This window comes from Larus michahellis, chromosome 4 (assembly GCF_964199755.1).
Source record: "Larus michahellis chromosome 4, bLarMic1.1, whole genome shotgun sequence".
NCBI classification, from domain to species: Eukaryota; Metazoa; Chordata; class Aves; order Charadriiformes; family Laridae; genus Larus; species Larus michahellis.
This window is the reverse complement of record NC_133899.1, coordinates 49,629,581-49,644,133: the sequence shown is the minus strand read 5'-3', so window position 1 is coordinate 49,644,133 and position 14,553 is coordinate 49,629,581. Positions and strand designations below refer to the sequence as shown.

The 14,553-nt window shown below is 41.1% G+C and overlaps 1 protein-coding gene across 1 annotated transcript in view; it reads left to right on the top strand.

The window, feature by feature from the left end:
- LTK (leukocyte receptor tyrosine kinase) overlaps positions 1–14,553 on the top strand; it is a 107,674-nt gene that overhangs the window by 43,339 nt on the left and 49,782 nt on the right. Inside the window, 4 exon segments of the mRNA XM_074584600.1 lie at positions 1,999–2,112; positions 6,528–6,683; positions 7,343–7,565; positions 14,006–14,145. Coding sequence (XP_074440701.1) covers positions 1,999–2,112; positions 6,528–6,683; positions 7,343–7,565; positions 14,006–14,145 — 633 coding nt within the window.

Below are 14,553 nucleotides of genomic sequence, written 5' to 3'. Positions count from 1 at the left end.
TTGTTGAAGATACCTTACTTAGCAGACCAGTGTCAGTGTCTTATATGCAGTGCAGAATCAGCTTTTCAAACATTAGTGTCCCTACACATTTGAACACAGAGTCAGGAAAAAAATGTAGTGTTTGACAATTGGTCTGTGGAGACCACAGGCCTGTCATCAATGCAGCACGTGTCTGCAGCAGCATGTTGCTGTTCTGTTCTAAAGTTATCCTTTCTTTGGAACCCCATGAAGACTGGTGGCTGTCTTTAGTACTATAATAAAAGACAGAAGGATACAACATTCTCATGCAATGAAACATTTCACAGCATTTTACTCATTGTGTGATGCACATTGTCATATATATTAAAATGAAAATTGTTTTAGCAGTTTAAAATCAGACCAGATATTTGCTGAAAAACTAAAAGCAGTGCTAAGTTTGAAAAAGTGGAACATATGTTCAAGTTTTCACATTTTTTTGTTTTTCTTTTTGTAGATCCTTCTGTATGTTTTCATAATATTACTATTCAGATTAGTTCTGTTGAGACTATCTTAGCTGTTATCAAAGGCATTTATGTACATCTTTGTCTCAACTGCAATTCATGTGAAGAGGATTCCTGTCTCCTCTGATATGCTTTCACATTTTTGTATTGCTGAATTCATAATCCACATGGCTCAGATGTCAAAGCAACTCATTTTGCTCCTTTCCATCTTTCAGCTCCTTTTGAAAACAAATAACGTTTGTTTTGGTCATCTTGTTTATGATTCCTAGAAAAGAAAAGACCAGGGAAGATCTTAAAGATTACTGCATGCTTAGTTTGGGACTTGTGTATTTTCACATGCACAGGTTAAATAAATAAAAAAGCAATTGTTGGTATGAGTTGTTTAAAAGAGAAGTCAGAAGGTACTGAATATTTTATTGTCAGAAGTGCTACAATTAATAGTAGTTTTGGTAAATTTGTTTTACTTTGAATACCAAAAATTTAATCCAGAAGAATACCTCTATTTAACCAGCTAATCTTAGCATGCTGGATTTAATATTCACATTAGTGAAGTAGAAAATAATTTTTCTAGCCTTTTACATCTTCTGAGATTTTGGTCTTTGTTTCCAGCACAACCGAACTTTACATCCGGACTTTAAGACTTGTTCTGAATAAAAATGCACAAATGTATATGTATTGGTGTCATAATTATGATCAAATGTCACAGTTACCAATGAAGGTTTTTATAGATACATGACAAAGGGATCCCTGAGATAGAGCAGTGCAGGTGAATTAATAAGAAGTATATTGGAGAGAGTGTGTATTAATAGATATCAGATACAAGCAAGTTACCCAATTCCTTTGAAAATCCATGCTTCATGCCTGGCAGTAAGGAAGAAATCTGTTCTGTGAATGCATGCAGTGGTACAAAGGTTTCATTAGTGTTAATTTCAGATGGGGCGTTGCTCTTGTGTGGTGAAGATGAGAGCACTTATACAGGTCCTCCTGAAAGATTGCTGATAAATCCATGTCTTGTATAGCTAACATATATTTTACAGCTGAACTCTTCTTCTAGTCATGGAATCATAGAATGGTTTGGGTAAGAAGAGACCTTTAAAGATGGTCTAGTCCAATGTCCCTGCCATGGGCAGGGACAACTTTCAGTAGATCACATTGCTCAAAGCCCCATCCAACATGAATGCTTTAGAGGTGTACTTGTTGGCAGGCAGCTAGATGTACTGTTACAGCGACATGGGCACTGCTGGAATATACAGTGTCTCTTTAGAGCCTATACATTGGTAAAAATGGAAGTGGGTAAAGAATAGTAAAGAACACATTAGTAAGTAAAGTATTTTGTTGTAGTTATGTTTGTGGGAAGTGGTGAAACATCATCATGACAGTACTGCACCACTACACTGTAATGAGGGTGGGTGTAATCTAACAGGGCTTTGTTGAATATATGTTCATGTTTAACAATATGGGAGCATAGTTTTGTACAGAAACACCAAACTTTTCCCCTGTTCTTTTTGTTTTGTTATAGTCATCGTCTCCTGTTCTGGATCACATGAAGAAAACTCTTCTTCACCAAATCCATCTCAGAAGCGCTCCCCGGTAAAAAAGAGGATGGTGTCATTGCATCAGCCTTCTAAACCAGGTACTACAAGTCTTCTTCCTTACATCCTCCTCCTTTCTGCTTTAGAACCTTCATGCAAGATAGATGCTAGCAGTCACAAGGACCCTTTACCAGAAAGCTGTGCCATTAACTTTCTGACTGAAAATGGAGCAATGACTCAGAAAGGCCAGTGTAACGTTAAGGGGATCCCTTACTTATAAAAAACCCTGAAAACAAAATACAGAAAAAAAAAAAAAGAAGAAGAAAAAAATAATGCTGTTCTCCATCAGCACAGTGAAATCCACCAGCTAATTAGTGGAGCCGCTTTCCAGCAACTATAGAATGAACTACCTTTCTTGATACCAAATTAAGTCTTTTTTCAACTGGAATTTTCTTTTTCTATGCATTGTAAAAGCCCAGTGAGCTTGACAAAATGCTTGTGAGATAGCTAGGATGACTTTGATCTTACTGTGGTGTCAGGGTAGGTGTAGCAAACACTATAGTTTATAAGAGAAATTAACCAGTTGCTATCAGTGGCACGGAAACTTGGAAACTGAAGAAACGCCTTTCATGTAGTGAAATAATCACAGAATGGTTGAGGTTGGAAGGGACCTCTTGAGATCATCTAGTCCAACCACCATGGCTCAAGTAAAACCAGCTAGAGACGGTTGCTCATGACCATGTCCAGATGGCTGTCCTGGTTCCGGTGGGGATAGGGTTAACTTTTCCTGGTATTCCATGCCACGTGAGCCACGCCCACCCTGAGCTGCCGGGGGAGGGGGCAGGAACTTGCTGCTTAAAAGCGGGCTGGGGTGTCCCGGGTCCGGCCGGTCGGGGAGCGGCGGGGAGCGGCGGTCCCGTAATCGCGTTTGTATATTCCCCTGTCCGTGTTGTTGTTGTTGTTGTTGTTGTTGTTGTTGTTTGCCTGTTCCCTTTGCTGTTCTGTTAAACTGCCTTTGTCCCAACCCAAGAGTCTTGCCTTTTCTTACGATCCTTCCTGTGTTAGGAAGGCACGTGCGAGCGGCACGTGGGTCTTTGTTGCCATCTGAGGCTAAACCACGACAATGGCTTTCGAATATCTCCATAAATGGAGACTGTACAACTTCTCTGGGCAACCTGTTCCAGTGTTTGACGACTTCTATGTTAAAAAAAAGTGTTCTCTTATGATCAGATTGAATTTCCTGGTCTTTCTTTAATTTGTGCCCGTTGCCTTTTATTCTGTCAGTGGGCACTACTGAGAAAGTGTCTGTCTTCCTCTTCATCCCTTCCTGTCAAGTGTATGCATTGATAAAATCCCCTTGAGCCTTCTCTTCTACAAGCTGAACAGTCCCAGCTCTGTCAGCCTTTCCTCTTATGAAAGACGCTCCAGTCCCTAAATCATCTTTGTGGATCTATGCTGGACTTGTTCCAGTAACTCCATATCTTTCTTGTATGGGGGAGTCCAGAGCCAGGCACAGTACTCCAGATGTGGTCTCACCAGTGCTGAGTAGAAAGGAAGGATCACCTCTCTCAATCTGCTGGCAATGCTTTTCCTAATGCAGCACAGAAGGCTGTTGGTCTTTTTTGTCACAAGGATACATTGCTGGCTCACAAACAGCTTGTCCACCAGGACCCCAAAGTCCTTCTCTTCAGAGCTGCTTTGCAGCCAGTTGGCCCCCATCATGTACTGGTGCCAGGGGTTATTCCTCCCCAGGTGCAGGACTTGGGATTTCCTTCTGTTGAACTTCAAGAGGTTCCTATCAGCCCAATCTCCAGCCTGTCCAGGCTGCTCTGAATGGCAGCACAGCCATCTGGAGCGTCAGCCGCTCCTCCCTGTTTTGTACATCTGTGAACTTGCTGCGGGTGCACTCTGCCCTTTTGGTCCAGGTCATTAACGAGGATACTAAACAATAAAGGCCTGTGCATGCTAGAAAAGTCATATACATTCCTCACAGGAGGTGGCAAGGTGACCTAGGGACTTGCCAGAGAGGAATTCCTTAGAGTAACATCTTGCAGATGGTATCTAATTCTTTAAAGTGTGAACCTCCTTTCGGACATGCCCTATGACTGTCCATGAACTTTCTTCAGTCTAAGTTTCTTCCGAGCACTTTTGTAACACCTTAAAATATGTCCTTTTCTGGTTGTAGTAGAGATAAATTTCTCTCTCTAATTTACTTTTTTTTCCTTTTCATTTATGTCACATTTTGCCTTTATGGGGACTACACTTGAAGTTCTCCAGGTTCATAGGTGCTAAGCAAAGTTGCATATGAAGCATCCGTAAGGTGGTACTCAGTAGTGTCAGAGGTTGCAGCTTTCATTGTTCTCTCATACTGTGACCGCATGAGGGTACCCAGTTCTTTTGCTCTGCGATTTAGGCTAAACGACGGGTTCTTATTGATTGATCTTCCATCACAATGCAAGCTGCCAGAAAGCTCAGAGGCTTTTTTTTACCAGACATCAACAGGCATTCCGATCCTCTCAGGCAGATAGGTTTTATACAGCCCAGAGTATACAGGAATTGGATCCTTTTGAAGAATGTTGCATTCACTTATCTGACCTGCAGACTGCTTTGTGATATGAGACATTTTCTAAGGATTAAGTCTGCATTGGGTACAGTCTTTGCTACTGCAAAGCAGGGGTATTGGTAAGATTTAATGAAATGATTTTGTCATAAATATGTTTCAAATAATCCTCTTTTAAAAAGAAAAGGAATTTTTTCTTTCTGGAACTCTCACTTTGCTCTCTTGCACTGTCGTGCTGTTGTGAGAGAAATTGCTTTCTGGGTTTTATAACTAACTAGATTTTTACCTGATAAAAATATTACTACTACTGACAATAAGTCAGTGGGTACTGAGTTAACCTGTCAAACTTTAATAAATTTGAAACAGTACAGCAGGTCCGGATCAGGACTCTGCTTTGTCTCACACAGCCCTGGAGTTTCTGAGCTATTGAGATCCCTAAAGCTTCTTTCACTGGATCATCAAACCATAGCCTGAAGCTGTGCACAAACACCTTTCCCTAGATCCAGCCGAGCCAGGAGAGTGACTGTTATCCTCCTTCCTGTGCCCTGCTGGAAGGTGGCGTTGCATACGCACATGCACAATTTGACAGTTCATTTGTCTGTGGCTTCCATGGATTTGGTGAACTGGTCTGAGAAGTTTTTCAGGTGGTTGGCCCAGCTGATAGGTTGAGGCAGTAACCTCCAGCAGCAAGCAGGCCAGGTAGGGCTGGGGAGGGTGCGTGTTCAGGTGGGAGCTCACAGCCTGTCCCAAGCCACAGTGATGTGCAGCTCTGTAACACCTGTGTTTCTCTTGCCTCTGCACACTGGGTGCTGTTTTATAAAAATGTAGTTACAGTTTACTTTAAAAATAGGAAAATTTGTCTACTTTGGCTGTTACACTCAAAAGATGCTTCCATTTCTTCCTTTTCTGAAAGTTTAGTTAAAGTACAGCCAACCTTCTGGTGGCTGTTATGTTTTTATTTCTGCCCCACCCCTGTTTCCCGTGCAACCAGCTATCCTTGTTGTATCCCTGACCTTAATTCTGTTCTTTATATCTGTCTTTTCTCCTCACCAGGAATAGAGCTACCAAAGGGATAACGTGTCATTCATGTTTGCAAGGTCTGAATACCCTCTGAACGTCAGGATTCCAAATACAAATGTTTAGTGTCTTATTATTTCTCATATGTCCTGGGGGTCCTCCAGTTATTACTGTAATATTATTATTACTACTGAAAATAAATATCACACAAGTTAATATCAGCTTACCATATCTATTCAGCCCCACTCTGTGTGGGAGAGCTTTGTACAGCTAACATCCCTTCAGGGAGTTTATATTAGATTGATGAGAGAACAGTGAATTACTTCTTGTCTGGTTTATAATATGCTGATTATGAAAAATTCTGGCCAGGATGATCTAGTGTTCTCAGTGCTGTGAATGGACTCTGGAGTTTGTTAAGAGAGTGTTCTTGTCCATTCTGCTGGAGGAAAGCAAAATTGTTTAAAAAAATAGTAATAAAAAAAATATGTAAGGCTTGCATTGCTAAGCTATTTTGCTGGAGACCCTGTCAAGCTCTTTTCTGTTACTGAGAGAGGGTTGACCTTAGAGTTTAATTTGTTTCTCTCTGCCAAAATACTAAATCCACACAGTTTCAATATCCTTGCTGCACTAGGTATTATTCTCATTCAGGGTTTTATGTACGTGTAGGCTAGACCTTCCACTGCTGTAAATTCACTGTTGATACTAGTGGGAGGATGCTGATTTACACCTGCCAAGAGTTTGCAGGTTTTTTTTTCTTTCTGGCATGTTCCTGCACCCACACTGGGAGAGACTCTGTTGTTATTGCACAAGACAAACTTTCTTTTTTCCCTTCAGCTCTTCCATTTCTTGGGGGAGACAGTGCCCATACCCTTAGATCTGCTCATTCCTGCCCCTTGAACTGGGGAAGGCCTCAGTGAAACCTTTGGTTTCTCATAACAGAAATCTCTTGTATCATCGGTTCAAGCTGTTCATGGGTGACGTCTGCAGACAATTTTGGAAAACCGGACTGGGTGTTATCTTCAGTTGGTGTCCTGGTTTCTCAGGAGAGGCAGCAGCTGGTTCTGGAAAACAGTTCCTCCCGTGGAGATGTTGAAGGTATGCAGAGTTACAGTTCCCCTTGAATGGACATCTGCTTTCCCCCAGCACTGGTAGCTGCTGTGGGTGGCAGCAACAGGAACCATCAGGCTGAGGCCGCAGGCACATGTCACTAAAAATACTGCCGTATGCTGGTTCTGGTGCACAACTTGTAAGTGTGCTGTCGGTGCCCAGGTGTCACTAAGAGACATATAATGTATGTGTACTGCCTGAGTTGTGTATGTATGTACCCTGTATACAGCCTGCCCCTTTATATACTCCTTTTGTATCTCCCTGTTTTAAGATAAGCTACCTTTGCTTACAGAGACTGGATTTTTCTTAGGAAATTCAATCCTTTACGAGCCAGGGCTGGCTCCACATGTCTGCTGTCTGACTTGCAAAGTCTTTGGCTTTTGTTTTGTTGGACATGTCTTTACTCTGCTTTGCTTGGTTTCTTCTCTTCTCATTCCTTCTTCCACTTTTTTATTCGCTTGCCTCATATTTACTTTATTTTCCTTTCTCTACTTTCTGTTATTTTGGGGTTTTGTGCATAGTCCTCTCCTTTCTTCTCATGATTCCTTGCTTCAAACTCCTTATCCATTTTTCCTTTTATTATCTCTCTTCTATCCACACTGTGTGTCTCTTCTTTTTTTTTTTTTTTTTTTTTTTTCTCCTCACAGGGGACATTTTCCTCCTGAACACCAGTAGGCTCCCAGATAGATGTGAGTTCAGCCTGCATAGCCCCATCCTGCCTGGGAGCTTGGACTCTTGCTTGCTGGAACTGGCCATACATTCACAGGATGCTGTTCCTCTCCTCCAGAGGTTCACAGTTGAAATCAGATATATGGAGACAAACAGAAATACAACAATTTCTCTGAGAGTTGGCCATGAGGAGGATGCCGGGTAAGACAATCAGTTTGTAGCTGTTTAGACTTTGAATTGCAGGGTAGAGTGGAGTCCCTCCAGGCCACATCAGTGTCTTCTCCCTTCTTGAAATCATTGCTTCTGTTACAGCAGAAAATGAAGGTAGAACTGTCAGGGCTGAAACGTGCAGCTTCCTGACAGGGTGTCTGTAACAGACCCAGGTTTTGCGTGTCCCCTTTGCAAAGAACACACTTGCTTAGGACTCACTCTTCTTCCCTCACATTTGGAAGGATCAAGATTGGTTGACTCTCTCACTGGGACTATAGCTGTAAAATGCACCCGGTCGAAAGACTGCCTCGGCAACATGACTGGTATCTCTAAGTATTCAAGAGGTCCTATCATAGTTACAAGTGTCACAGTTCTCATTTTGAGGTAGGGTTAACTTTACTTCTTTTGTAATTTCCGCCTTCTAAGTTCAGGAGCATGCTCTTTTGCTTCATTTGTAGAATTCTCAGAGAGAGGAAAAACAGAGGCTAGGGGTGAGAAGAGGTGAAGACAAAAAAAAGTGCAGCAACTCTGGATCTTGTCCTGTATTCTTTTTGATCTTTCCAGTGTTTTACTTTTTCATTCATACGTGTAGCAGAATGCAGTAAGGAGGAGAAATGGGCAAAGGAAATGAATCACAACAGGAAAAGAAGGAGAAAAGTCCACGTGTCATCTGATTTTGCCATTTTCCATGTGTTTGTTTTTCCTTTGCTGCAATCTGCCTTGTAAGAACCTAGGTCAGGCACACAACAGAGCTTTTTATTTCCATCACCTGACTGACTCCCATGGAGAACTTAAGCAATAGATCCCAGTTCTTGTTTTCTTTGAATTCTTTGGCACTCCCCTGGCTGCCATGGAGATCTGTAGCCAAGACTCCTGGTAAGCCAAAGATATCAGAGTTTGACTAAAAAAAGTGTTTATTTTCTTTCAGGTTCCTCTCTCTCTCCTGCTTTTAGCTATTGCTCACTTCCTTCCTGGCTACTCCTTCCCCTTCTTGCCAATTTCATAAGGAATCTGTTGCATTTTCTGGGATCAGTCTTTAATGTCCTTTTTTACCTATAACTGCCCTTGCTGCTCTGAGTATTTGATAAGCCTCTGCAACTGTCGCCACAGCTCCATTCCCCTATATAAACTCATAAAATACCCTTTTGATATACCTAGCTGCCCAGACCAGGCTTTGATCACAATCACTGCAGCATCTCTGGAATGTATCATAGATGTTGTTTAACAGCTTATTTGAACACTGCAAAACAATTCTACATGAAATCAAGATTATCATCTTTCTAAAAGTGATGGCATTCAGAAAGTATAGAGTTAGCTTCACTGGAGGCTGGCGTAGACGCCAGTATTACTTTTTCTTAGTGAGTGAAATGAAGCGCTGGTAAGCTCAGAGTGTTTAGTACTAAGGTTTTAAAGATGGAAGGTGACCGAGTCCTGTTTTAAATCAAGATAGAAAGGAGGGTAAGGAACAGAGACAAAAACAGAGTTAAAGGAACCATGTTAGGTCAAATACCCTTCCTTTTCTGCCTCTTTACAGGGAAACTCTTTTAAAATCTCAAGACAAATCTGGCCATGCTTCAGTCCTGTCTGTCACCCCTCAATTCCAGGATCAAGCTATACTTCATCATAAATTCCAACTCCACCGGACCACTTCAGTGAACTGTCCTCTTTCTGGACCTAGAAATCTTCTACTGATAGCGTTTCCTCCTTCAGGATCCATCAGTTACACAGTTCCCAAAAGCTTAGATATATGTCATGCGTGAGAGAAAGTTGCTGTTCTATCCATCTCACTAACAAAAGAATTTATCATTAAATCTGCAGTATTGAAGCTAACACTTATTTTTTTAACACGTGTACCCTGGTGAAAAAACAAAGAAACGGATGGACCTTCAGACACCATGTCCTCTGGACAAGTAGGGCAAAGTCACAATATTTATACTCTATAGGGTGTGGGCATTCTGAGTTACTACTGTTAGAGGGAGAACCACTGAGGGAGTAAGGTGTTTGAAATCCTATATATTTACAAAAAATACATAAAATTCTATTTCTCATTATCTCAGCAGAGCTCAAACATCAAGAGCCTGTTCTTTGCTTGCAAGTCCAAGACTTCTTCATCTGCACTTGGCTCAGAAAGCTGTCTTCACTTTCTCAGGGTTACAGTTACTGTGCTTGTTCAGGTCACATCTAATGTCTTTTTTACTGTTTCGCTTATCCCACCTTTTCCCTCTTTACCACACAGATCCAGAAACAGTCACAGCTGAAGATTCTTCTGAGTTCTGTGTGCTTTTGTTTTGAATGATTTCACATGCCTGTGTTTGTTGTTGAACACAATTATTTCAGTGTTGTCAGACAAAACTGTTTCAGTAAGGAACTAGTTTCTTTCAACTCTAAGTACTCACACTTCAGTGAAAATAAAAAAGCATCGCTTGGGGCAGGGATAATATTTTCCCTTCCCGTGGTCAATAAGCCAAGTTGATTTTGTTCTGTTTTCTTTCTGAAATATAAGGCACTGGCCATGATATTCTAGGTAGGCCAAAAAGTAAAAAGTTCATGGCCATGTGCACACATGGGTTTTCAGTTAGCCAACCTCACAAAACAATCATTGCTTAGTTTTTTGTGTCTTCCCCCTTTTTTGGGAGGGTGGTAGTGGTGGTGTTAAAAGGCCCTGACAGCTTCTAGGACACTTGTAGAAAATTACCGTCTTTGACACTTCTGTTCTACTAATGTGGCTGTTTTTACCCACAAAAGTTATTTAACTTCTACTCTCGTACATGGAAACATTGCCATCTAGCTGATCTGAACATCTAGAAACACCTGTGGCCATTTGGGTTTCATAAATTAGGTGTCCAACTACACAAGCCTTTGAAAGGGAGAAGTCTGGTAAGTGTCCTCAGAAAATGCCTAATACGTACGATTTTTGAACACTAATCTAGGAGTAAATTTACTGCCCCTCATGCTTCTGTTGAAATTGCACCCAAAAATACCGTGGGTCAAATAAGAACCCTCTAACTGATTGGTAAAGGCAAGAGGAGTGGACATGTGTTCTGCTCGCTTCTCTATTTCCTTTTAAGTCCAATGGCTAGAACTGGATGTTTGTGAAGACTTGCAGGCAGCAACTTCCTGTATGTAGAAAAGTAATGTAAAGCTTCTAATTTGTACATCCACTGATTGAGCCTGAAGTATTTAGCATACATACGTTTGTGCAATAGCCCATGCAGTGAGTTCCCCCAATTCAGGAAAGGTTTCAGCTTTCCTCTTCAGCTTTATTGAATTTTTCACTCTTAATGAAGAAATCGTTGTTCTTAATATTAAAATAGTCTTTCTTAAAGTTAGTGATCAGTTATCTTTGTTGGTTATGGAAGGGCATTGGCATGGAGAGGATTGGTAAGGAGGAGGAGGAAAACTTCTGCTTAGCAGAGGAGATTGAGAGGGTAGTGAAAATCAAAAGTTGAAAATACAAATCACAAGTTGAAATTACAAGTTTGCAGGGCGAATCTTGAATTCTCTTGCCTTAAGCATCAGGTTGCTTGCAACTCCAAACTTTCTATCCATGCAAATTTCTCTAAATTATGTCAAATTCTGATAGCTCTTCCATGCATGCAGATAAATTTTAACATCTCTGTTTAGAAGAAGAGTAATATTACTTCGTTACTTGAGATCTGGTTTGACATAAAATCAATAGTAAAGGTGTTGCCAAGCTTGACTTATCTGGAAGCCTGCTGCAATGATCCATCTTCTGCTAGATTGACAATGGGCTTCATTCCTGATTCCATTAAGGAAATTAAATTGGCTCTGACTAGCCCTTGTTTGGATAGTGGGACCAAGCAAAGAAGGTGTAATTATTTACAGCATTAGAAATCTTGCTGCAGTTGGATCTTGAGGGGGAAGCTTTCTCTGAAGGGGAATACATTGATGATGATAAGACTCCATGCACAGAAGTATTCTGTGTGATGCAAAGCTACTTGTCATTTTTGTGGTCTCTGGATGCTTGCCAGCTTTTCCTGTGGTGTTATAAATGGAGTCAAATTTCAGTACTAAAGATGTTTCAGTGCAGAACTAAAATGTTTCATGAGACCTTAGTGCTCTGACTCAGAAAAGCTGCCAGTTCACACAAGTAGTGGTTTAAGATAGTGGCCTTGCTCTTCTACCAGATGCCACAGTTCTCCCGGCAGAGATGGCAGAATGGACAGTGTGTCTTTCTCAGTTGTGACGCTTCAGAAGTTGGTTTATTGACTTTAGATCACCGGTGGTTTTCATTTATTTTGATATACCAGGCTATAAATGGCAAGTTCCAAAGCATCTCGCTTGTAAACCATGTAGGATTAAGGTGCAGCAGATGAACTAGTCATTGTTTTCAGCTGTGGGCCAGTAATCTCTTTAGTTGCTACCACTAAATATAACACTGGTGGTGAATCACAGGCTGTGTGCTACAGGTTACTGCACTTAGGGGTGTGATAACACCGGTGATACTGTGATGTCTCAGATGGGAGGTGGGTTGTGACTTGACGGAGGTACTAGAACTGTGTCTCAGTGCTTGGAAGGTCTAGTATGCTTAATAGGTAAATTCAAAAAGATTTAAAGACTGTGCTTAACTTCAGTGACTCATTGAACCAATTTGATTAAGGCCCACGGATTTTTGTGGCCAGCAGGATGCAATGGAGTGATGAACAAAGCTGTGTCATGTAGCAGAAGTAATTGAGTTCTGGGCCAGTGCTGAATACTCTTGGATGTTGTGCCACAGTGTGGTGGGGGGGATATATTTATAAGTGTATTTATAAGATATATTTATAAGTGCTGGATGTTCCTGAAGCTGCACAGTAATACAAAATGAAAGTAAAGTGGTTGTTCTCCTTTGTTGGGTAGTAGAGATGGTGCAGCTGTAGTTCAGGGCTGGAGATTTCTGATGGGACAGGAAACAGGAGAAATAGGGTCATATTGATAAGAGGAGCTCAACATCAGTTGAGTTTAGGGTATCTGTGGGTATTTATGTGTGTGTACAATGGTGAAAGTGGAAGATGGGGGAATGACATAGAAGGGATAGTAAGAACTCTCACCAGAAGAAGGGATATAGTTAGTTTGCGGAAGGAAGAATGAGTTCGGTAACTAATCAGTGGCAATGAAAAGTGGAGAGAATGATAAACGATTAAAGTTGCTTTGGGTTTTTTGCAAGTTGCAAATTAGGTGTTCTGTGGTTTTCATGACATGTTTTTTGTCTGGGTCTTGCCTTCTAATGTGTTTCTGGTGCAGGACAAGGGCTAGATGATCACTTCATGGCAGCTGAAGGCATTTCCCACATGAAAAAGTAGTACTAGGAGCAGAGCCTGAGCAACACACCTTAACAGCATGGCCTGGTCTCCTTATCATCCTACTGGCACTGACCTAGAGTCACTCATCAAGGGTGCCTCTGGCAACATCATCAGTATGTAGGGTAAATTTATCTCTGTGTGGTACTCAGAAAAAAGCTTAGAGCAAGGATTCCTTTGTCACTATCCTTGCTACAACCCCTTAACAAAATAACAACATACAGTTTTACCTGTATTTCATTATCTTGTTAAGATGAGGTAGGACAGTTTTTAAAAAATAAAATAAAAATATTTTTAAGAATCTTGCTGGATTTTTTTCATGACACCTGGATACCCTGACTTCCTTCAAATCAGACTGATTTGAGTGAGGTACTTTGAAAATTCCCACTCGGTATCTCTCTCTAGCTCTTTATGCCTAATAACCATCTTTAAAATTAGAGTGCATGGGATCATCTGTCTTTCTCTGAAATGCCACAAGTGCTGCATAGATGAGAAGCCTTTGCTGTCTAGGGGCTGTGGCATTTGTTCTGTGGTGAAATATAAATTGCCAGAGCAATCTGCATTTTCTGGATCACCATTCTCTTCTTCCTCTCGCTTTGTGGGTGCAGTGTAGCTTGTTAAGATGGGAGAAGAGATAGAGAATGAACAGAAAAAGGTTCTCACGCTTAACACATCCAAGAAACATTCAGGACCAGATGTTAACTTCCAGAACACACAATGTCAGTGTTGGCTTGAGGGGATCCAGAGACTTTTGTAGCTGCTTGGTTGATCTGTACTTGCAAGAGCAAACAGAACACAACCGTGTACGTGGAAGGCACATATGGGGGGGTTTGCCCAAAATCAGTGATAATTTAAGCCCTGTTTTAACTTAAGAATCATTGGGAGTGTTTGGATCTTTTAATCCTTAGCAATAGGATCTCCACATAGATAACTGAACATGGGCTTGTTAGGCTGAACATCGCTTGTTTTTTTATTAAGGCCTGCTTGTTATGTTAGAGCCTACATTCATTGATTGATTCCCCATGTGAATACTGTTACTTCTATTTGGTACAGTGCAGAATCTTTATGCTAGAGACTCCATGGATTGTAGTGTGCTGTGTGTATGTCTGGTAGCTCTTTGTTGTCTTCTAGGGTGAAATGGAAATACCTGATGGCTCAGATTGGCCGAATAGAAAGACGTTTTAGAATCACTTTGCTGTATTCAAACTGTGAAGCACAAGAGGTTGGAGTACTGGCAGTGGGCTCCTTACAACTGAGGAACTGCTTTCCTGGTATGTTGCAATACAGTCAGGTTTGGAATAACCAAATGCAGTCAGAAAAGAGAGCACCATCCTCACTAAAATTGATTAGTGTCATCAGGGAGTCGCTCAGATGGAGATAAATGAAAGTTGAGTCTCCTCTGGGGTTTCTGGCAGTGATTACCTGTCAAGGGTCACATTTGTGTGTGTTTTATGTGTATGCACCCATGTGTACATGCTCCAAAGGCAGGGCTGAAGCTCAGAATTATAGAAATGATTTAAGTGATCCTCTCTGCTTTTCAGATTTTCTTTGCTTGATCTTTGTATGAGAAAACAACAGGACTTATGCTGCAACCAGCAACAGGAATGGAAAAAAGTATTTGCCTAGATTATTTTAGCATTTCATATTTTTCTTTCTTAAATAATCAAGAATAAAAGACT